Here is a 25360-nt window from a genome sequence, read left to right as displayed (position 1 = left end):
TGAGGAAGGACAGATTATCCCAACTTGCTACAAACTGGCATTGTGCATTAACCGTGGAGGCTGCCTGATCTTGACTTGCATTGGAAGTGATAACTGGGTGTTTATTTTTGTAAAAGTTACCAGGATGAGAATTATCAAGCTAGAAGGAGCGGTTAGTGGCAAAGAAGTTGGAAATGTACAGAAAGAGAATTAATTGGTTGCCTAATTGTGCCATCATTAGGTGACAAGAAATCTCCATGTGACCTGAGGTTGTCATGGGATGAACAGCTAAGAAGCAAAGGGTAAATTGAAAGCTAATTGCAGTGAGATTCGGTCAGCCTATGTGTTTGGTGTGGCAGCTGAGATAACGCTGACAATTTGTGCAAAGAGGGATCCCAACAGTGGCTTTTACTTTTTGAATTATGCTGAGATGCTGATGTGGCAGTGACAGAGGGAAAGTAAAATGAGGGCCAGAATGGCAACTTGGAGTTGCACTTGCTGATAGCTCAATTCAAGTTGGTTTTTCCTGTACAGTCTGGGTGGAAAGGGCTGAAATAGATTGCCACCACTCTTCCTCCTCCTCATCGCTCCATCACCGAGGAACCAGTCATTCTTTGCATGACCTGTACTCATTCTCCCTTCCAAGCTCTAATGCAAGGGGAAAGCCTACAAGCCGCACGGTGGCACAGTAGTTAGCACTGCTGCCTCATGATGCCAAGGGCCCGGGTTCAATTCCCGGCTTGGGTCACTGTCAGTGAGGAGTTTGCACGTCCTCCCCGTGTCTGCGTGGGTTTCCTCCGGGTGCTCCGGTTTCCTCCCACACTCCAAAGATGTGCGGGTTGGGTCAATTGGCCAAGCGAAATTGACCCCAGTGTCAGGGGAATTAGCAAGGTAAATATGTGGAGTTGAGGGAATAGGCCTGGGTGTGATTGTGGTTGGTGCAGATTTGATGGGCTGAATGGCCTCCTTCTGCACTGTAGGGATTCTATGATTCAACACTCATGTACACATGTCTGCCTGGTTTGCGCAAACACCTCTAAGTCAGATTAAGTTCCTTCAGGATTTGCCACACCCTTCCCTGTATTCATTTGCATCTTGAGGCAACTGCAGAAAGTAACAAATGCTTGTTGATTGCTTTCAACAGCCGGAAGAAATCATTCAGCAACTAACCAGCAAGTAACTGATGATCCTTTATAGTGCTGGTGGGAGTGGGCCTTTCCTGATGCTTAATGCATGTCCAGCTCTATGGGGTGAAGTGAGGCCATCAGCTGGGGAATTAAGCTCCAAAACATCACATATCAGCATTGTACACTGATTGACATCATGATCTGTCTACTCTACATACTTCCAATGAACGGTAGTGCACATGGCTAACACCCAACCAATATGCCTGGCTTAATTTGTGGCAGATGCCTCTTCGTATCAGAGGGATTAGTGGAGTAAATACATGGGGTTATAGGGATAGGGCCTGGGTGGATTGTTATTGGTGCAGGCTCGATGCATCTTATGGTCTCCTTTTGCACTGCAGGGATTCTAATGAAGTTGAGATGTGTGCACGGGCATCAAAAGTTTTAAAGTAAAGTATATTTATTAGTCACAACTAAGGCTTACATTAACACTGCAATGAAGTTACTGTGAAATTTCCCTAGTCGCCACACTCCGGCGCCTTTTGGGTCGATGCACCTAACCAACACGGTTTTCAGACTGTGGGATGAAACCAGAGCACCTGGAGGAAACCCACGCAGAGACGGGGAGAACGTGCAAACTCCCAGGAATCGAACCCGGGTCACTGGCACTGTGCGGCAGCTGTGCTAACCACTGTGCCACCCTGATGCCATTTTGGTCCCTGAATAGCACCAGCAGACACCATTGCAGCAGATGCTACTGAGTCTAATTTTTCACACAATAATTGTGTATTAAAGAAGGGCAAAGTTTCCATTGGTTAATTCATTGCAATGCTACATAGCTAATAGTAATTCATTAATGTAGGAAGCACTAATGTACTAATTTACAGAGGCATTCGATGGGAAGCTGGGGTGGATGATGGAAGAGTCCCAATGTTTCTATATTGGTATAAACATGCGGGGTCAATTGCTGAATGCTTTGTAATTCTTTCCGATCAAACAGATGTATTTTCCCTCAAAAGGATAGATCTCCACACCAACTGGAAGATACAAAGGCCCAAGCCAGACTTTCTTCCAATTGATCTATATTGTTGCATTCTGTCATTCATCAGAAATACTGTATTTTGTTTGCATTACTAACTTCAACATGGAGTGAATACCACGATCAATAAAATAATGAAATGACCTTGTGAACTCTTTTGACTCCTCCTTGTATCTTCGTTGCCCATTAATATTCATCTAAAACAACATCTAACTTTGCTAAACCTTTAAATAGGAAATATTATAAATATCTAACTTTCAGATTGGAAGAAAGCAGATCAGAGCTTTGACTTTCTGATTCTCAGCTCAATGCTTCACATCAGACTACTTGAACATTCAAAGGATAAATTTTGGTCTGAAACTGTTTGCACAGTGACAGCAGCATTATGGTATAAATGTGGCTCTTAACACACTTGAGTGCATGGTCTATGAGTCAAAAAATTGAACAATCCATTTAAGTTTATCACACAAATAATGTAAATATGGATGTTGCCCCTTTCCAAAGAATAAATGCCATGACTTTAATTTGCAAATTTCTGTTATTTTTTATTTGTTCATGGTACATGGGTGTCACTGGTTGGCCAGCATTTATTACCCATCCCTAGTTGCTGGAGGATATTTGATAGTCAGCCACATTGCTGTGCCTCTGGAGTCACATGTAGGCCACACCAGGTAAGGATGGCAGATTTCCTTCCCTAAAGGTCATTAGTGAACCAGATAGGTTTTCCTGACAATCGACAATGGCTTAATGGTAATTGGTAGATTTTAAATTCCAGACTTTTTTTATTGAATTCAAATCCCTGGGTGGCACGGTGGCACAGTGGTTAGCACTGCTGCCTCACAGCGCCAGAGACCCAGGTTCAATTCCCGGTCACTGCCTGTGTGGAGTCTGCACGTTCTCCCTGTGTCGGTGCGGGTTTCCTCCGGGTGCTCCGGTTTCCTCCCACAGTCCAAAAGACATGCTGGTTTGGTGCATTGGCCATGCTAAATTCTCCCTCAGTGTACCCAAACAGGCGCCGGAGTGTGGCAACTGGGGGATTTTCACAGTAACTTCTTTGTGGTGTTAATGTAAGCTTACTTGTGACACTAATAAATAAACCTAAACCAAATTCCACCATTTGCCGTGGCGGGATTTGAACCAAGTCCCCAGAACTTTAGTTGAGTTTCTGATATTAATAGTCTAGCAGTATCACCACGAGGCCATCACCTCCCCTATACACACTGATGGCTTTCTGGAAGATCAGCACTGTGGCCCAACAGTGCCTCACTCAAGTAGACACACTTTATGTGTGGACCTTGTCAATCAATGTTAGCAAGTTGCTTAATAATGGACTGAATAACAAGCAAGTCAGATCTCAGCTTCACCATACACTCCTGGCAAAGTTTACTGGATGTTTAAATTGCTTCACCATTGGCTGCCGTATTTCCAGTTGGCTAGGCCCCAATTTCTGGGAGCGCTCAACCTCTCCACGTTTCTACCTATTGTTGCTCATTTAAGTCCTAAAACTCTTTGACCAAGCTTTGGGTCACCTGCCTTAATATCCTTTTCCTCTGGGTCAGTGTCAAATTTAGCTTGATTACACTCACGTGAAGCATTTTGGGATTCTTTTCGATATCAAAGATGCTGTATAAGTTGTTGCAGTTGACATGAGTGAGCCTGGTTTTCCTGCCTCAATCGGGTATGCTCTGCAATGCTATGAGAGATCTCCTTTGGCTTACCCTCTGACAGGTTGTGGATTGAAGAAGGTGAACATTTTACAGGACGCTTAACCATTTAATCCATCTTTATTTCTCTGTCTGAGTTGTGCAAACAACGATTGGATATGCAAGGCAGTTTAAATTAAGTCTGCTGCCAAGTTCACATTGCGAGGTCGAATTATCACAAGGTTACAACTTTTCAAGGGACCATCAGCATAAACCCATTTTGATGAGTACACTCTACTCTGGCATTCTCTCCTCTCAGCCCCTACCAATTCTCAACTATGTCAAGGTTGTCCTCACAGAAGGGCTGACTGGCAATATGCAGCCTGGCAGAATATGTTTTGACATTGCAGTTGAAACTATTATTTGTCAACCACTGTCTAATAGCTCAATTCCGCCAGTGTGGAGGCAGTATTATCAAGAAATATCATGGTCGTAGACTTGCACAGGCAAAGAAGGGAATGATGGCGTGCTTGTAAATCACATCAGCCCTCCATAAAAAGAAAATAATTGCCTCAATCTGAACAGCGACACATATCACCTTTTGAGAATGGGAAAGAAAGAGGATGGGGGAAAATGAGTCAACAAATTGGAATGAATGGTTTGCTTTGCCTCTGTAATAATCTCTCCCGACCAGCTGCCAGAACCGCGACTCTCCAACCGTATAGAGAAAAATCATCGAAAGAGGGTGAAATGAATTATGCTCCGTGAGACATATGCACAAAATGTTGGCTGACCTGATTGATTGTCCAATGACTCTTCCTCTATGTGGCATGGCCTTATCTAAATAAATCAATAAGGAATGACTGGGCGCCCCTGTGTCAGTGAACAAGACAAAAACAAGCAGAAGTAGGGCAGGGGGTTACAACTGATAAGGAACATTTAAAACGAAGATTGGGCAGCACGGTGGCACGGTGCTGTCTCACAGCACCAAGGACCCGTGTTCAATTGTGGCCTCGGGTGACTGTGCGGAGTCTGCACGTTCTCCCTGTGTCTGCATGGATTTCCTCAGGGTGCTTGGGTTTCCTCCCACAGTCCAAAAGATGTACTGGTTAGGTGGACTGTTCATGCTAAATTGCCCCTCAGTGTCGGGGGACTAGCAGTGTAAAGGTGTGAGGTTATGGGAGTAGGGCTTGGGTGGGATTGTTGTCGCTGCAGGCTCGATGGGCTGATTGGCCTCCTTCTGTACTGTAGGGTTTCTATTATTCTATTTAATGATACTCAAGTAAAAATGTCATTTTTTGGTACCATTGCAGTCCCTGGAGAGTCCACTGGTCGTGAAAGATCTCAAGAAAACTTGTACACTACAGGAACAACTGTAATCTATCAGGCCAGATGGGATACTGTCGGGACTGCGTGCAATGGTGGATTTACAGTTCACCCAATTTAACTCTCCACTGAAGTCAGCACGTAATATTGAGTGGACTGCAAAATCAATGATACACCAGATCCCGTGGGTTTCCCATTTGCCGAGTTGGGTTAAAATTCCGTCCCACCTGCTTCTTCTCCAGGATCCCCCGAGTGCAGACAAGATGACAGAAGGGAAGGTTGGCAACCGCAGCAAACTCTCCTTCCCACCAACATGTAGATGGCCACCTTGGCCAGTCCCAAGCTCAGGCCTAACTACCTCCACACAAACATCTCCCATCCACACACCCCCCTTCCCAGCACTCCACCAACCCCACAAAACTCCATTACTCTCCCTCCATACTCTGTGGCCAAAGATAGCACCCAGAATTCCCTGAGTGTCTCTCATCCAAGTGCCAAACAAGCTCTAATTGTGCTTAGTTTCTGTGGGATCCTCTGCATGGTTTGTGTTAGTTGAAGGGCTTCATGTTAAGGTATTTCTGCCTAATGTAACTGACTGCTGTGCTTTAAAGCTAACTTAAGCTAATTTGACCACATTTGAAAACTCAGCTTGGAATTCTGGGTTTAGCTTCGAAATTGCCTACATTTGAAAGTACAAGACAAGCAAAGTTTTGCACAAACAGAAGATTTCATTGTCACACAATTGTGAATTGTTTTTGAAAGCTGGAGACTGCTTGGACCTAGTATTTTAATAACAAAAGATAACCGAACTCTTATATTGTTAGTAGCAGTTGTCTGTTTTTTTAGTTAAAGTAAAGTATATTTATTAATCACAAGTAAGACTTACATTAACACTGCAATGAAGTCACTGTGAAATTCCCCTAGTCGCCACACTCCGGCGCCTATTCGGGTCAAGGCACCCAATCTTTCAGATTGTGGGAGGAAACCAGAGCACCCGGAGGAGACCCACGCAGAGAACGTGCAAACTCTACACAGACAGTGGCCCAAGCTGGAAATCGAACCCGGGTCCCTGGCGCTGTGAGGCAGCAGTGCTAACCACTGTGCCACCGTGCTGCCCCGGTGTAGGATCTGATGATCCAGTTGGAGGAATGAAGGGATCCTATAGCATCTGTGGGGAGAGAATAGAGCCAATGTTTTGTGTCTAGATGACCCTTCGTCAGAACCTTCATCTAGTTCTGATGAAGGGTCATCTAGACTTGAAACTTTGCTCTATTCTCTCCCCACAGATGCTGTCAGACCTGCTGAGAATTTCCAGCATTTTCTGTTTTTGTGCGAAATGAGAGGGTATAGGTTTAAGGTGAGAGGGGAGAGATACCTAAGGGACCAGAGGGACAATTCTTTCATTCAGAGGGTGGTGAGTGTCTGGAAGGAACTCTCAAAGGCAGCAGTAGAGGCAGGTACAATTTTGTCTTCAAAAAGCATTTAGACACTTACATGGGTAAGATGGGTATGGAGGGATATGGGCCAAATGTGGACATTTGGGACGATTGTTGTTGTTCAGTTGAATCCTGCAAGGTCTTAACAGGGTCTGGCTGTGGAACCAGTCCCCAACTCTCCTCTCTCTCTCTCTCTCAAGTAATTCTTATTTCGCTTTCTGTAAATGCTAATTTTAAATGATGCTCAATAAAGAAGTCTTAAAATCGTACCAAGTGTCCACGGTCTATTTGGAGGAAAGAAGGGATCCTCCAGTTTCTGAGACAAAACATGATTGAACACTGCAGCAGCTCAGTGGAATTAGGCCTCTAGTGGTATGTGCTTAGACATAAAACAACTTGGTTGACTTTTGGTCATGCAAGGAGTCAGGAAGGGAGAATTGGAGACTTGGTAACGACCACCTACCAGTGTGCGCCTCAATGGAAAAATACGGCTGTCCTTCCAGGATGCTGTACACTAATTTTGCACTGTTCCCATAAACTGGATCATCAGCATCTGTTGCCGTCACTCCCATGACTGAAGTGCCTGTTAGGAACATGAAAACAGAAAATATATTAATGTAATAATTAATATCAAGATTAATATTTACTTTGTACAATTCTGGTCACCCTATTATAGAAAGGATATTATTAAACTAGAAAAGTGCAGAAAAGATTTACTAGGATGCTACCGGGATATGATGGTTTGAGTTATAAGGAGAAGCTGGATAGACTGGGACTTGCTTTCCCTGGAGCGAAGGAGGTTTGGGGGTGATCTTATAGAGGTCTATAAATAATGAGGGGCATAGATAAGGTAAATAGGCAACATAATAGCCAACATTTTGTGTCTAGATGACCCTTTGTCAGAACCTCATCCAGTTCTGAAGAAGGGTCATCTAAACTTGAAATGTTGGCTCTATTCTCTCCCCGCAGGTGCTGTCAGACCTGCTGCGATTTTCCAGCATTTTCTGTTTTTGTGTGAAACTAGAGAGTATAGGTTTAGGGTGAGAGGGGAGAGATACACAAGGGTCCAGAGAAGCAATTCTTTCACTCAGAGGATGGTGAATGTCTGGAATGAGCTGTCAGTGGCAGTAGTAGAGGTGGATACAATTTTGTCTTTTAAAAAGCATTTAGACAGTAACATGGGTAAGTTGGGTATAGGGGGATATGGGCCAAATGCGGGCAATTGGGACTAGCTTAGTTGTAAAATTTGGTGGCATGAACAAGTTGGGCTGAAAGGCCTGTTTCCAGAATTTACCGGCACGCCCGCGACGATTCCGGAGTGGGTGAGGCTTGCAGAACAGCATTCTCCATTGGAGGGATCGTACGAGCTTCAAGTGGGCGAGGCAATAAAATTGAGAAATATGGCTCCATTGGGAACAAAAAAAAGTCTCAGGAATCCTGTATCTCCTCCACAGATAAACTGCACCTTTTGAACTTCTCACCATATCCCTGATATCCATGAATCCCTTGCAGCAAAAATATATATTTTTAAAAAGCAGATGATGCTGGAAATACTCGGCAAGTCAAGCAGCAACTCTCAAGGGGACAGAGAGGATAGTGAAAACAAGACAAAGTGTGATATTTGGAAGTAGGTATGGAGACAAAGGAAGGTGGTGAGGAATAATGAGGTGATGGCCTAGTGATATTATCGCTAGACTATTAATCCAGAAACTCAGCCAATGTTCTTGGGACCCAGATTTGAATCCCGCCATGGCGGATGTTGGAATTTGAATTCAATTTTTTTTTAAAATCCGGAATTAAGAATCTACTGATGACCATGAAACCATTGTCAATTGTCAGAAAAACCCATCTGGTTCATTAATGTCCTTTCGGGAAGGAAATCTGGCATCCTTACCTGGTCTGGCCTATATATGACATCAGAGCCACAGCAATGTTGTTGACTCTCAACTGCCCTCGGGCAACTAGGGATGGACAATAAATGCTGGCCAGCCAGTGGCGCCCATGTCCCATGAATGAACAAAAAAAGTAAGGATTCAGAGGGGTTAGGAGCTTGATGAAGCTGTGAGCGCTGACACCTGAACGGGAGCAAATGTTTCAGGTTATCAGTGTCAAAAGCGGCCAGATTTGTTGAGCACTGGCAGAATTTTCTGTTTTTATTTCAGGTTGCTAGCATCCGTTGCATTTTGCTCTTCTAATTATCTCTTCAGCCCATTTGTCCAAATTAATGGACTGCTGGGGAATTTATGCCACACTTTGGTTACATATTGAATTAAAAAGTTTTGCTTGACTTCCCTTACTCTTTTGCTCATTTTTTCGGAGCAGAAACTGAAGTCAATTAAAGTGCTAACAAAGCAAGCAACTGAGATTTATTTCCAGTTTTAGGAAAATTAAACTTGTATTGAGCCCTGCGCTACACACAGTCTGGTCACATACTTGCTGAAGGATATAGAAATCCTGGAAAAAGTGCAAAATATGCTACTGCTATAAGGTTGCTACTGGGGAGAACTAAGAGATTGGAACATTTAGGAAAGGTTAACACCACACACCCCGGACATTCTCTCTTCCAACTTCGTCCATCAGGAAAAAGACACAAAAGTCTGAGATCACCTACCAACCAACTCAAGAACAGCTTCTATAATAAAAGCAAATTACTGCGGATGCTGGAATCTGAAACCAAAAGAGAAAATGCTGGAAAATCTCAGTAGGTCTGGCAGCATCTGCAAGGAGACAAAAGAGCTGACGTTTCGAGTCCAGATGCCCATTTGTCAAGACCCTTTGTCAAGGATGTTTGTCAAGACCCTTTGACAAAGGGTTATATGGACTCGAAACATCAGCTCTTTTCTCTCCTTACAGATGCTGCCAGACCTACTGAGATTTTCCAGCATTTTCTGTTTTGGGTTTAAGAACAGCTTCTTCCCTGCTGCCATCAGATTTTTGAATGGACCTACCTCAAACTAAGTTGATCTTTCTCTACACCCTAGCTATGATTGTTTCACTACATTCTGCGCTCTCTCCTTTCCTTCTCTATGAACAGCATGCTTTGTCTGTATAGCACGCAAGAAATAATACTTTTCACTGTACACTAATACATGTGACAATAATAAATCAAATCAAAATCAAATCAAAAACAGGTTGGGGCTATGTTTCTTTCAAAAAGAAAATACCTGAAGGAGACCGGATGTGGTCTTTAAAATTAAGAATGGTCTGAGCATGGACGATGTGGAATGCATCCACTTTTGATTCAAAGCCAGAGGCTGTAAATGCAAGATAAATACTGCCAAATCCAGTGGGGAAATGAGGGGAAACTTCTTTAATCAGAGATTATTAGAATGTGGAACTCGCTACCACGTGAAGCGGTTGAAGCAAATAGCTTAGATGCTTTCAAAAGCAAACCAGTACATGGGAGATAAAGGGATAGAAAGATTTGCTGTAAAGCTGAGGTAAGGTGGATGGAAATGGAGGTGATTTTTATTGGAACATTAATGCCATCACAGACTAGTTGGGCCAAATAGTCTGTTTCTATAGTTCCTATGTAATTATCTGTCCCCCCCCCCCCCCCCCCCCCCCCCCCCCACCCTGCCCCCGCGCCCCCCCCCTCCACCGGTCTTGGAACATTTTGTCACAGGCTTTGCCTGGAGTAATATTGCAAGTTCTCTTCTACTGCAATATCCACGGTGAGTGAGGCTGACTGCCCTTTCCATCAAGTGGGATGTGGCATCAAGGAGCCCCAGCAAAATGGGAGTCAATCAGAATCAGGGGATTGTCCCCGTAGATTGTCATACAGAGTCATACTGAGCACAAAGAAAGGTGGCAGGGTTATTAGAGGTCAATCATCTCAGTTGCTCAGTAAATACTGTCAGAGTTAACCCTTTACTCTACTTCCCCACAAACCGTTAACCTCACTTACTATTTATAGTTTCTGCACAACGCAAAACTCCACCCCCCCCCCCCCCCCACCACCCCCCCCCCCCCCCCCCCCCCGCCCCCCGTCTGCCCTCCTCCACATCCCCAAGTCACATTCAGCCAAGGCGTCAATCCTCAACAATCTGTTCGGCTCTCTTGGTGATTGTATGTTTTCCTTTATCATCCCTTTGGAAGGCAAACACGTTGGTGGAGTCAGATAGCACCTTCTCACGACAGGTGGCTCTGGGGCTGTGACTCCTACGATGACCTGAATGTAAAGGCAGTGACGATTGATCAAGGAATAAACAAATTCAAAAGAGGACCTTCCAGGACTTAAACAATCACAACCTCTTGAAAGAGTATAGAGCAAATTGAAATTCTCCCTCGCTCCTTCTTCTGCGCTGCCGACTGGAGGAAAGTGAAAGGACCAACTTGCCAAAATGAAGCACTTTCATTTCTGATACAAAACTTTGCAGCTTACTACTGTTGTGCTGACAAGAGAAGCATTCAATACCTGAGCGAGGAATGAATCTGACAGACAAAATGAAGAACAAAGAACATGCTGAAGATACTGTTGGAGACGAGCAAAGGAGAACCAGCCCACCACTCTTTGGGTAGGGAATTATCTTTATTTAGGAAGTGCTATCACTCCCATGCTAGCTTCAGTGTGGGGTTGCTGCACTGCAGGCAATCATGTCTCAGGGTCAGATTTAGGAAGTAGGATTGCACCACCACCAACAAGGGAATACATTTAAGGACCGAGATCTATAGGGAGTTTCTTAATTGCTGTGGTCAGCAGGCTTGCTTTAATGTTCAGCATCAGTTTCAGGCCTTTGTACTGCAAGCGTCTCAGCATTAATAGGCAAGATAGCTAGTGTCAGTACTTCTTCAGATAGTTGTTCTGGAGCCAGCTCCTTCATCTGATGCTGTGGCTGTTAGAAGCAGTACATCATTGACACACTCCTGTACTCCTGTTTCACCATTTATACTTCATAAATAAGAAGGACTTAACTCAGCACAGAAAGTTAGGGATGGTCCATTTCAGGCAAAGTACCCATTATTAAGTCATAATAACTACAAAGACCAGGAATGTAGTGCTATATGTTTACTAATATTGCTAGTCCCAAATGCAGGCAATTGGGACAAGCACTATTGCTAGATGCTAGTTGGGCCGATGGGCCTGTTTCCATGCTGTAAACACCGATGACTCTATGACTTTATAATAGCTGGGTTTGTGGTTCTCTTTTCGATAGTTAGACTCGAATACATGTTTAATTTCAATATTATCAAGCTGCGTTTGATGCTCGACTTTAAGTTTTGCGAAGGCACTCTTCAGTTTTAGAATTCTTGTAACTTAGGCAACTGTTCTTTACTGAGAGAAAGCTCACGTTCTTCCATGCCCTGCTGGTGAGACCCAGGTGTGGGATCCAGTTTATGCTCGTTTGGATTCATGACCTCTGAACTTCCACGATCAGTTTGATCCAATTTGGAATTAAGCGTTTCATTCTCACCGGATAGCTTTTTGCTGGCTGCTTGCAGTTGTTGACATCTGCCATCGATGGACTCACTTTAACATGGCTTAACTTGCCACAGTCATGGAGCTGTACAATTTGCACAAGGCATTCATCCTGCCTACGGACCTCCTGCCTGCGACACCGGGGAAATTGGAGGATGGTGGTTTATGCATTTTCCTGACAGCGGCCTTGTTATATTTCTTTCAACCGCACTCCCATTCACCCCGCTTTCTGGGCAACACATTGGGTGGGATTATCTGGCCGTGCGTGCCTCAAGACCGGAATTCTGCCCAAGGTCATCGGACCTTTAAACGGTCTGTAAAACTTTTTCTGTCCCACCCGTTATAATTCCCGCAGGTGGGTGGGAAATTCAGGCTATTGTCTGCTATGCTCCCAATAGTGTATACAAAATTGTTAACTTGATCTTTTCCTCTGTGGTGAACCATAGATGGTTACCACTATGGGTACTTGTACATATGTTACTCTTGTTACTGTTGGGGTTAGGGTTGGGGTGTTCCACCTGTTAGCATTGTTCTGTGGTACACTCTGTTTGACTCCGCCTTCTTATAGGAGTATAAAGGTCACTGCTACTTCCTAGTGGCCCTAGTCTGGGATTGTATTGTTAAGCAGTATGCTCTATTCTTGTTGCGAATAAAAGCCTTTATTCCCGGGTACGATCTAGCCTCCCGAGTGAATTAATCGCGCATCATCCTCTATATTCGCTTGACCTGATGCATTGCCGCACAGGGTAAATTGGTATTAGCCAGTTTTGCCATTGCTGGGCCTGTCTGGGTTCCTCTATATTTTGAAAGGATTCTGATCAGGACAAAGTAATAATTGTTTCTTTCCCTGATTCGAGTTTGTCTTTTCCCGTGCTGTTTGTCTCATCAGCCACAACTATTTTGATGTCTCCAATGTGATTGCAGGTTCAGCCTCAAGGTCCTTCACCAGTTGAACTGCATTGTCACTGGTTCACTTGAGGCTTCTCGCACCAGTTTCTGGTGTTTCACTGAGGGTGTAATCACCACTGCCACCATCATGGTTTTATCTCAGGATTCATTCACTTCTGACTCCAAAAGAGATCTTGCGAGAGGCAGTGGGGTCTAACACTATTATTTGCACACAGAATATTTACTAAGGCCAAGACATCATTGGAGCTGTTCTCTAAGATGTTTCTCAGTCCTCTTCTTTCGGTGAGTGACATCAGTGTGACATAGCTCCTTATGCACATGCTCCATAGCGATTATTAAGGATTGTATTCATTGCAGTTTAGAAGATTGACAGAAAATCTCATATAAACTTATAAAATTCTAACAGGATTAGACAGGGTAGATTCAGAAAGAATGTTCCCAATGGTGGGGGAGTCCAGAACGAGGGGTCATAGTTTGAGGAAAAGGGGTAAATCTTTTAGGACTGAGATGAGGAGAAATTTCTTCACTGCGAGAGTGATGAATGTGTGAAATTCGTTACCACAGAAAATAGTTGAGGCCAAAACATTATCTGATTTCAAGAAGAAATTAGCTATAGCTCTTGGGGCTAAAGGGATCAAGGGTTATGGGGGGAAGGCAGGATCAGGATATTGAATTTGATGATCAGCCATGATCAAAATGAATGGTGGAGCAGGCTTGAAGAGTCAAATGGCTCCTCCTGCTTCTATGTTTCTATGTTTCTATGAGTTCATCCTTTACCCTACGACAGAAAGACTAGCAGTGCTTATGATTATTTATGTGCAAATTGGACAGCAACTACAAGTGAGCATAGTGCACAGTTCAATATGCAAGTCTGGGACTTGCTGTTCGAGATGCGTTGTTCCATCATGAGCTGTGCCAAAGTGGCTTCTCACCTTTTGGATCCCCATTCAAATGCATTGAAAGGCCTGTGCAATGAATGGCAGAGCAGGCGTGAAGGACTGAATGACCTCCAATGCTCATTTTTCCATGTTTCTTTGGTGTCAGAGAGATGGACCTAACTCAGCAAGAAAGCCAGGGATGGTCGATTTGAGTCAAATTACCCATTTGAAGTCTTAGTAACTATAAACCTGGATGCACTGCAGCAATTCACCAAAGATCCTTCAACAGCACCTTCCAAACCCATGACTATTTCCATCTAGAAGGACAAGGGCAACAGATACATGGGAACACATCCACCTGGAGGTTCCCCTCCAAGCCACTCACCATCCTGACTTGGAAATATATCGCCGTTCCTTCCCAATCGCTGGGTCAAAATCCTGGAATTCCCTCCCTAACGGCATTGTGGGTCAACCCACAGCACGTGGACTGCAGTGATTCAAGAAGACAGCTCACCACCACCTTCTCAAGGGCAAATAACAATGAGCAATAAATGCTGGCCAGCCAGTGACGCCCATGTTCCACGAATGAATAGAAAAAAATGTCGCGAGACTGCCTGAGAGCCAGACGTTCCAGCTTCAAGACACATTCCAGAACTTGTTGACCACAAAAGGAGCATTCATGACACAGTTTAAATAACTGGCTACTCCTTCCAAATCTTCCCCATGAGTCCCCATAGGGACGAACAGTGTGTGTGAAGATACAAAACAAGGAAACTGTGAAGACCCAAGCTCATGCGAGGAAAGACACCTACAATTTATGGTCTATATTTATATTTATAACTGTTGTCTCCTCCTCTGCTCTTATTTTCCTTTGCTCTCTGTTATTCACTTTGGAAGCAAAAACAAGAAGGCAGATTACTATCTGAATGGCTATAAATTGGGGGAGGGGAGTGTGCAGCGGGACCTGTGTGTCCTTGTGCACCAGTCGCTGAAGGTAAGCATGTTGGCCTTCATTGCGAGAGGTTTCAAGTACAGGAGCAGGGATGTGTTGTTGCAATTATACAGGGCCTTGGTGAGGTCACATGTAGAATATTGTGTGCAGTTTTGGTTTCCTTTTCTGAGGAAGGATGTTCTTGTTCTCGAGGGAGTGCAGCAAAGGTTTACCAGGCTGATTCCGGGGATGGCGGGACTGATGTGTGAGGAGAGACTTAGTAGGTTAGGATTGTTTTCGCTGGAGTTCGGACAAATGAGGGGGGATCACATAGAGACTTATAAAATTCTAACAGGACTAGATAGGTAGATGCAGGGAGGATATTCCCGATGGTGAGGGAGTCCAGAACCAGGGGTCACATTCTGAAGATTCAGGGTAGACCATATGGGATGGAGGTGAGGAGACATTTCTTCACCCAAAGAGTGGTGAGTCTGTGGAATTCATTACCACAGGAAGTAGTTGATGCCAAAACATTGAATGTATCCAAGAGGCAGCTGGGTATAGCACTTGGGGCGAATGGGATCAAAGGTTATGGGGAGAAAGCAGGATTAGGCTATTGAGTTGGATGATCAGCCATGATCGTAATAAATGGCAGAGCAGGCTCGAAGGGCCAAATTGCCTCCTCCTGCTCCTGTCTTCTATGTTTCTATGTTTCTGCTTACCAACAGCTCAAATGGATGATATATCTCCTACGTGTGGACCTGGTGCCAAATGGAAGAGAATGCGGCCAGCCTTCAGACTGAGATGAAACACTAACGATTCCATGAAGGGCACTCTATCCAACAGGGCCAGCCAGGAATTGGCAATATTTCCCCCGAATAAGGGGACTGGGACTCAATTCTCAGAATTCTAAGAACAAAAATTGCAAAACCGTTCAGACCCAACACTGGTAATTATGTCAATTGTTTGGATGCTGGGCTGACTGCCACTGTCACCATGCACTCCTGCTACTGCAGAAGTACTTAATGAATATGTTACTGTGTCAGGGACTCCGTGCAGGATACTGCAGTAGCAAGGAAGAAAAAGTGTCAGTAAACTGTGAAAGTAAATCAGTTCTGACTCACATTCAAGTATTCATCCCTCACGCCTCCTCTCATTGCAACTCGTCCCAGCTCACAATTTATGTTTGTGGGTTTTTACTTCAAAAGGGTTTGCTGATTGGTTCAAGTTGTGGCTTTAAGTCAACGTGTCCCCAAGGCCTCTGTTGAAGGTGGAACCTCTGCCAAAGAGTTCACTGCCATGGAAGGGAATGGGATGGAGGTTAGGGCAGGAATGCTCAACGCAGCAACTTTCCATGTCCCAGAAGCTGCAAAGAGATCAGACTCAGGTTTGGCAGTGGTACGTATGGTTCAGGGCCTTCAAAAGGTCAAAGTGGGTCCTCTGCAACCCTGGAACCAGCAATCTCTGCTGCAGTTTGTAGCCAGTGAGACAAGGTGACGCCTTTGATATACTCTGATGGGGCAGGTATCTACCAGTAGTATTAGAATGAAAGAACATTCCCCTAATCCTGTTAAATTAGGGCAAGCCCAGTAAAGGTGGCTTATTGCTGTTGGTATGACAAAGTAGAAATGGTTGAGAGCTTCACGTTTTTAGGTATCCTGATCACCAACAACCTGTCCTGGTCCCCCCATGCCGACACAATAGTTAAGAAAGCCCACCAATACTTTCTCAGAATGCTAAGGAAATTTGGCATGTCAGCTACGACTCTCAGCAACTTTTACAGATGCACCATAGAAAGAATCCTTTCCAGATGTATCATAGCTTAGTATGTATGGCTCCTGGTCTGACCAAGACAGCAAGATACTACAAAGGGTCGTGAATGAAGCCCAGTCCATCACACAAGCCAGCCTCCCATCCATTGACACTGTCTACATTTCCCGCTGTCTCGGAAAAGCAGCCAGCATAATTAAGGACCTCACGCACCCCGGACATTCTCTCTTCCACCTTCTTCCATTGGGAAAAAGATACAAATGTCTGAGGTCACGTACCAAGCGATTCAAAAACTTATTCCCTGCTGCCATCAGACTTTTGAATGGACCTACTTTATATTAAGCTGATCTTTCTCTACACCCTAGCTATGACAGTAACACCATATTCTGCACTCTCTGGTTTCCTTCTCTATGAACGGTATGCATTGCCTGTATAGCGTGCGAGAAACAATACTTTTCACTGTATACTAATACATGTGACAATAATAAATCAAATCAAAATCAAATCATATCAGTAGGGCTAATAATCCTGAGATCCAGACTAATTCTCCCGAGACACAAGCTCAAATCCCAACTGCCAGAGGAACTTAAATTCAGTTTAATACCTTTGATATAAGTTGTGAGTTCCATTAAAAATGGTCAGGAAAGTATGGGATTCTCATCAGGCTCACAAATGCTCTTTCAGAAGAAATATCTGCTGTTTTTATGTAGTCTGGTTTGCATGAGGCTTCAGGCTCACCATGGTGTGGTTGACTCTTAATAGGGATGAGGAGGTTTTTTTTCTCTCAGGGGGTCATGAAGGTGGGGAATTCTCTTCCCCAGAGCATGCTGGAGGCAGTATCACTGAATATTTTAAAGACAGAGTTTGATAGATTCTTAATTTGCAAGGGCGTCAAAGTGAACAGGGGACAGGCTGGAAAATGGAGCTGAGGCCACAATCAGATCAGCCATGATCTTATCAAAAGGGTGCAGCGTTAGGGGTAGGGATAGGCTCAAAGGGCTGAATTGCCTTTTCCTGCTCCTAATTTGTAGGTTAACTGCCCTCTAAAATGGTCAAGCAATCCACGCAGTTGTTGGTGGCTGACCTATTGAAGGGCATTTCGGGATGGGCAATATTTTCTGGCCTTGCCAGCAATGCTCAGGTCCAAAGAAAGAATAAAACAAAACACTTTCAGGTAGACTTTCAAATTTTGTATCTACTAATTTAGCTCCTTGCGTTGTTAGGTTAAATAACTTTTGCCAGCTGGTGTTCTGTGTCAATGGCCCATCATATACACAAATTTAACCCATTTATTTATTGGAAAACGAAGTACCCATCCGAACAGCACTCTGTGTGACTTACTGGGTGGGATTTTATGGCCGAGCTCGGGCAAGACTGGAAATTTCTGCCCTAGCTCAACGGAGATTTCCATTGTCGGACACTCACCCGCGGGCACGATGGTCGAGTTGCGGCCATTGTATCTCTGCTGATAGTAATCTATGTGTGTCACGTTGCCAGAGCTCACAAGGCTGTGTTCTCAGCCCCCTATTATACTCCTTATACACCTATGACAAATTCCCCTCCAATTCGATTTTCAAGTTTGCTGACGACACCACCGTAGTGGGTCGGATCTCAAACAATGACGAGACAGAGTACAGCAATAAGATAGAGAATCTGGTGAGCTGGTGCAGTGACAATAATCTCTCCCTCAATGCCAACAAAACGAAGGAGATTGTCATCGAATTCAGGAAGCGTAAAGGAGAACATGCCCCTGTCTACATCAATGGGGACGAAGTAGAAAGGGTCGAGAGCTTCAAGTTTTTAGGTGTCCAGATCACCAACAACCTGTCCTGGTCCCCCCAGGCCAACACTATAGTTAAGAAAGCCCACCAATGCCTCTACTTTCTCAGAAGACCAAGGACATTTGGCACATCAGCTACGACTCTCACCAACGTTTACAGATGCACCATAGAGAGCATTCTTTCTGGTTGTATCACAGCTTGGTATGGCTCCTGCTCTGCCCAAGACTGCAAGGAACTACAAAAGGTCGTGAATGTAGCCCAATCCATCACGCAAATCAGCCTCCCATCCATTGACTCTGTCTACACTTCCCGCTGCCTTGGCAAAGCAGCCAGCATAATTATGGACCCCACGCACCCTGGAGATTCTCTCTTTCACCTTCTTCCTTCGGGAAAAAGATACAAAAGTCTGAGGTCACGTACCAACCGACTCAAGGACAGTTTCTTCCCTGCTGCTGTCAGTCTTTTGAATGGACTTACCTTGCATTAGTTGATCTTTCTCTACACCCTGGCTATGACTGTAACACTACATTCTGCACTCTCTTGTTTCCTTCTCTATGAACGGTATGCTTTGTCTGTATAGCGCGCAAGAAACAATACTTTTCACTGTATGTTGATACATGTGACGATAATAAATCAAATCAAATCAGAAATCATCCCAGCAACATTCTCAATGATAGAATATGGCATAAAAGGACATCAGTTACTTCCAGTCAATTGTGTATCATGTTTAGAGTTAAAAAGTGATGACAAAGCGCCTGTGCATGGACAGTTTGTTTCAAATAAATAGGTTAGCGAGGATGAGGGGTGAGAAGTTATGGAGAATTAGGTTAGATGTCAGGAGATGATTCTTTTCCGAGAGTAGAGTGAACATGTAGTGAACACTGATTGGTTTAACTACTTTAAGCACGAGTTGCTGGCTGAAGTGGATATTACCTTGTACAACCTTGTACAAAAAGGTCAGTGCTGTATGACATCAATCAGGATTGGAATAGTGTCCTGGATAGATTTCTATTATACAAGGCAGAGAGGAATTTTTCACATTCTGCCCCTTAGGAGCGGGATTTACCATCCATCCCACAGCTCGTTTCGCAACGGCGGGAGGTGACCTGCTATTGGTAGGCAGTGGGATCTTCTGGTCCTGTCCTTGTCAATGGGGTTTCCCGTTCAATGCACCCCTTGTCACCAGGAAACCACCGACAAAGGGTCATCTTCACTCGAAATGTTTCCTTCTCTATGAACGGTATGCTTTGTCTGTATAGCGCGCAAGAAACAATACTTTTCACTGTATGTTAATACATGTGACGATAATAAATCAAATCAAATCAAATCAGAAATCATCCCAGCGAATGATGATTTGCTTTCCAGATCACCAACAACCAACAGGTTGTTGGTGATCTGGACACCTAAAAACTTGAAGCTCTCGACCCTTTCTACTTCGTCCCCATTGATGTAGACAGGGGCATGTTCTCCTTTACGCTTCCTGAAGTCGATGACAATCTCCTTCGTTTTGTTGGCATTGAGGGAGAGATTATTGTCACTGCACCAGAAAACTACTCTCTACTACTAAACAGATCATTGTCGGCAGCAAACTACCCAGCCTTCAGGAGAACAGTGACCACGGCACCACATAACCCTGCCCCAGCAACCTCTGCAAGACGTGCCGGATCATCGACACGGATGCCATCATCTCACGTGAGAACACCATCCACCAGGTACACGGTACATACTCTTGCAACTCGGCCAACGTTGTCGACCTGATACGCTGCAGGAATGGATGTCCCGAGGCATGGTACATTGGGGAAACCATGCAGACACTGCGACAACGGATGAATGAACACCGCTCGACAATCACCAGGCAAGACTGTTCTCTTCCTGTTGGGAGCACTTCAGCAGTCACAGGCATTCAGCCTCTGATCTCCGGGTAAGCGTTCTCCAAGGCAGCCTTCACGACACACGACAGCGCAGAGTCGCTGAGCAGAAATTGATAGCCAGGTTCCGCACACATGAGGACGGCCTCAACCGGGATATTGGGTTCATGTCACACTATCTGTCACCCCCACATCTTGCCTGGATGTGCAAAATCTCACTAGCTGTCCTGTCTGGGGACAATACACATCTCTTTAACCTGTGCTTAATGCTCCCTCCACTCACATTGTCTGTACCTTTAAGACTTGATTAGCTGTAAAGACTCACATTCCAATCATTATTCATGTAAATTGAGTTTGTGTCTTTGTGCCCTGTTTGTGATGAGAACTCCCACCCACCTGACGAAGGAACAGCCTGTTCCAAAAGCGAATGGCTTTTGCTACCAAATAAACCTGTTGGACTTTAACCTGGTGTTGTTAGACTTCTTACTGTATTTACCCCAGTCCAACGCCGGCATCTCCACATCATGACTACTCTCTCTCCACAGATGCTATGATGTTGGACTGGGGTAGGTACAGTAAGAAGTCTCGCAACACCAGGTTAAAGCCCAACAGGTTTATTTGGTCGCACGAGCTTTAGGAAGTGCTGCTCCACTCACCTGATGAAGGAGCAACACTCCAAAAGCTCGTGCTACCAAATAAACCTGTTGGACTTCAACCTGGTGTTGTGAGACTTCCCACTGTGCCACAGATGCTGTCAGACCTACTAAGATTTTCCAGCATTTTTCTGCTTTTGTTTCAGATTCCTGCATCCAGTATTTTGCTTTTATATTGTGCAGGTGCTAGTGTTCCCATGCACCTGCTGCTCTTGAGAAGGTTATTGCTGAATAAGTGTGGCTTGGTACACACAGCTCTCTCCAACCCTAAACTTACTGGGGTGCAGGTATGGGGGGTGGGGGTGCTCTCTTACCATCATTTACATCATTGTGTGGGGCATACCGCATTCATTCTGTATGTTCCAGCCCCTTACACTGCAGGGCCTATGGCCTTTGCAGTATTCAGTGACTTCAGCTGTTTCTTGGCTGAATACTGACATCTGTGACCCTGGGGACCTCAGAAGAAGTTCGAGATGGATCATCCGCTTTGCATTTGCGGCCAAAAATGGCTGCGGATGTGTCAGCCTTGCTGTGTTGTGATCCTCCATCAGTGAGGATGGGGATATTTGTGGAGCCCCTTTCCTCCATGCGACTTTTGGGTGCCAGTTAACATTGTGGGGTGTCCAAAACTAAGTATCAATACCATCCCCCCCTTCGCAGACACTGCTCCAATGAGACTCAAATCTGTCAAAGTAGAGACGGGGGAATTAACACAATTCTTTACCCAGTATGAACTGTCCAGACAAACCAGTCAAATCAAAATTCAATTCCCAAATATTCCAGTAGTTAGGAGCTAACTTAATATCCTCACTGTGAAGGTGAAACTTTGCCCTCACAAGGACTGTGCGGTGGTCACCTCTACCAACACTGTCATGGACAGATGCATCTGCCACAGGTAAATTGGTGAGGATGAGGTCAAGTAGCTTTTTCCCTCTCGTTGGTTCCATCACCACCATCACCCTGAATGATGGACCCAATTTCGCTGCTATATCCTTCAAGATTCAGCAGTGGTGTTACCATTGGTGACAGATATTGAAGTTCCCTTCCCAGAATGCATTCTTGCCCCCCTTGCCCCTCCTCCCCACCGCCAACATTCCGGTGTTTCCTCCAATTGTTGTTGAACATGGAGGTGTACTGATTCATCAACTGAGGGGGATGGTAGTTGGTAGCCAGGAGGAAGTTTCCTTGCTCATGTTTGACTTAAACCCATGAGACTTTGTGAGGTCCAGAGGTTATGTGGGTGATTCTCCAATCTCACTGTCCCTTCCGCAGATCACACCCATCCGGAGAATAACGTACGGGCCTAAAAATGGTTTTCGCATGTGGCACCAAACGGTTTGTGATCATCCAGCCCCTTTCCAAGGGCATGAACCTGATTGTGCCCAAGAATGCGAGGTTGATTCGCATGAGATTAACTGAATCTCAATCTCATTAGTGAGTTTGGCACGCAGTCATCCCCCCTCCCGGAATACTCCCACCTCTCCAGCAGTAGGCCACGCTGGAGCGATCACTGCTAGTTTTCACCAGCGGAGACCTGGCATGATGGCTACGCTGGGGGTTCTCAGGCCATGGAAGCCCTGGGGTGGATGGGACATGGCTGGACAGTGCCCAACATGCTGTGCCCACCTAGCAGTGGCCATCAGGCACCCTGGCACTAGCCACTACACACCCTGACAGTGCCAGTTTGGCACCACAAGTGTGCATGGGGCAGTGTTAAGGGGGTGGGGCCTGGATGGGGGCTATAATGGGGGGGGCCATGCAGGTGTGGATCATGTTGGTGGTCAGGCAGGGGGACACAGAGTGAGGCCCCAATGCCCCAAAGCCAGCAACCCATTTCAGGGAGAAGATGGAGGAACATGCCATCGACTGGGGGCGTGGGTGGATGGGGGTGTCCTGACATCTGAAGAGGCGGGGAGGGGGGTCCTCGCCTTGTGCACTGTGCCATTGCCCTTGCGAAATGGTGTGCAAGTGCTCTGAAGCCTGGGCACACTGGTGTGTTTAGCCACCCCCCCCCCCCCCCCCCCACCTTCCCCAAGCATCGGCGCACAACTCTCGACACTCCAAAAAGCGACTGAGTGTGACATGATTGCGGTGTGGCACGTGCCAAAGAGACTGACGCAGATCGCTCCTATTTTCTTGTGTTTTTTGGGAGAATTGCACTCTGACTGAGAACTCCCAGAGCAACTCCCTCATGACTGCATACCACTGTGCCTGGCACCTATGATGGATCTGCCCTGCTGGTGGGACAGGACATACGCGGGAAGGGCGACGATGGCTTCTGGGAATTTGGGCCTGATTCTCCGACCTCTTCAGGAGAATCCCTATCAGAAAGGAATTAAGAGTCAACCACAGTCTGGAGTCACATGTAGACCAGGCCAGGTAAAATTTCCTTCTCCAAAGGACATTAAAAATTATTAAGACAATCGACAATGGTCTTGTGATCACCATTAGACGAGCTTTTAATTCCAGATTGATGAATTGAATTTGGATTCCATCAGTTGCGCCTACAGGATTTGAACCCATGTCCCGAATGCATTAACATGGACCTCTGAATTACTAATCCAGAAGTAGAAAGGGCCGAGAGCTTCAAGTTTTTAGGTGTCCAGATCACCAACAACCTGTCCTGCTCCCTCCATGCCAACACTATAGTAAAGAAAGACCACCAACGCCTCTAATTTCTCAGAAGACTAAGGAAATTTGGCATGTCAGCTACAACTCTCACCAACTTTTACAGATGCACCATAGAAAGCATTCTTTCTGGTTGTATCACAGCTTGGTATGGCTCCTGCTCTGCCCAAGACCGCAAGGAACTACAAAAAGTTGTGAATGTAGCCCAATCCACCATACAAACCAGCCTCCCATCCATTGACTTTGTCTACACTTCCCACTGCCTCGCCAAAGCAGTCAGCATAATTAAGGACCCCACGCACCCCGGACATTCTCTCTTCCACCTTCTTCCAATGGGAAAAACTTTGAGGTCACGTACCAACCAACTCAAGAACAGCTTCTTCCCTGTTGCTGTCAGATTTTTGAATGGATTTACTTTGCATTAAGTTGATCTTTCTCTACACTTTAGCTATGACTGTAACACGACATTCTGCACTCTCTCATTTCCTTCTCTATGAACGGTATGCTTTGTCTGTTTAGCGTGCAAGAAGCCATACTTTTCATGGTATGTTAAAACATGTGACAATAATAAATTAAATCAAATCAAATCAAAGACATTATCATGACACCACCACCTCCCCCTGTTCTACCATTTAATATGCATCATCAGCTTCAACCCCACACCCCATATCCTTTGTTTCCTTGAGAATCCAAACATTTGACTCTCCGAACAATGGAACATCCACACCCCGACGGAGTAGAGGATTCCAAAGATTCATAACTCTGTGAGTGAAGAAATTCCTCCGGCCTCACTCATCCCAAATCCAAAAAATCCTGCCTGAGGTCAACGGACCTATCCACAGTCCGGCCTGTGCCCACTACGTTTCCCATGGCGGGCGGAACGAGAACATCTGCCTCCTCATCTTCCATGGCTCCCTTCTTTCTCTATTCTTTTTTTTTCTTTGTTAGGAACAACAGCTGGCATGCTGAATACATCACCATGTAAACCAGTCTTCAGGAAGTGTGGGTTTAAGGTGGCATGCCAGGGTCTGCATGAAGGGCACTCAATCCAATGGGACCAGCTGTGAATTTGGCAGAAATCACCCAACCGAGACAAGCAAGGGTAAGCAGTGGGCAACTCAAGGACAGAAGCTTGCAACCAATCCAAGTCCAGCATTAAACTGAAGTCAAATGCTCAATTACTGGGCCGCCTGCCACTGTTGGACTGTGTTTAGGTACCTGCAGACTGAGTCATTAATTAATACACAACTACATTAGGAACTCTATGGAAGCCAAACCATTAGCCCAGCAGTGTTGGAAAATTCTGACTTCTCCGTTTTAATTGAAGTGTGTAATATATACTCCTCAACCAAGACCCCTTCTTCCTCTTTGTCCTCTCCCTCCAGTAGACATAAAACATCCCACGGTGTTATTCAAAGAAGAGTAAGAAAGTTCTCCTCAGTGGCCTGGCAAATACTAATCACCCCTCTCCACCCCCACCAACCAACATGAGTAAAACCACATTTTTCTGGTAATTAACAGATTGCAGTTTGTGGGAGCTTGCTGTATACAAATTGATGGCAACATATGCTCCACATTCCAATGGGAGTGCCAACTCGGAAGTACATTAATAGCTGCAAAATGCTTCAGGAAATCGGGAGATCCACAGACTGCAATCAGTAAGGATAAGCAACAACACCTCCTCCACGATCATCCTCAGCACCGGTGCCCCACAGGACTGTGTCCTCAGCCCCCTACTATACTCCTTATACACCTATGACTGTGTGGCCAAATTCCCCCCCAACTCGATTTTCAAGTTTGCTGATGACACCACCATAGTGGGTCAGATCTCAAACAATGATGAGACGGACTACAGAAATGAGAGAAAGAATCTGGCGAACTGGTGCGATGACAATAATCTCTCCCTCAATGTCATCTGATGAAGGAACAGTGCTCCAAAAGCTTATAGTATTTGCGACCAAATAAACCTGTTG

The 25360-nt window shown here is 45.2% G+C and overlaps 1 protein-coding gene across 4 annotated transcripts in view; it reads right to left on the bottom strand.

The window, feature by feature from the left end:
- cdh8 (cadherin 8) overlaps positions 1 to 25360 on the bottom strand; it is a 242360-nt gene that overhangs the window by 109610 nt on the left and 107390 nt on the right. For all 4 annotated transcript variants that reach the window (XM_078210545.1, XM_078210546.1, XM_078210547.1 and 1 more), the window contains one exon: positions 7014 to 7133. In XM_078210545.1, the coding sequence (XP_078066671.1) occupies positions 7014 to 7133 (120 nt within the window). The remainder of the gene's footprint in view (positions 1 to 7013; positions 7134 to 25360) is intronic.

This window comes from Mustelus asterias, chromosome 4, assembly GCF_964213995.1.
Source record: "Mustelus asterias chromosome 4, sMusAst1.hap1.1, whole genome shotgun sequence".
Classification (NCBI taxonomy): domain Eukaryota; kingdom Metazoa; phylum Chordata; class Chondrichthyes; order Carcharhiniformes; family Triakidae; genus Mustelus; species Mustelus asterias.
Note: the sequence above shows the minus strand (reverse complement) of the source record. Positions and strands in the feature narration are given on the sequence as shown.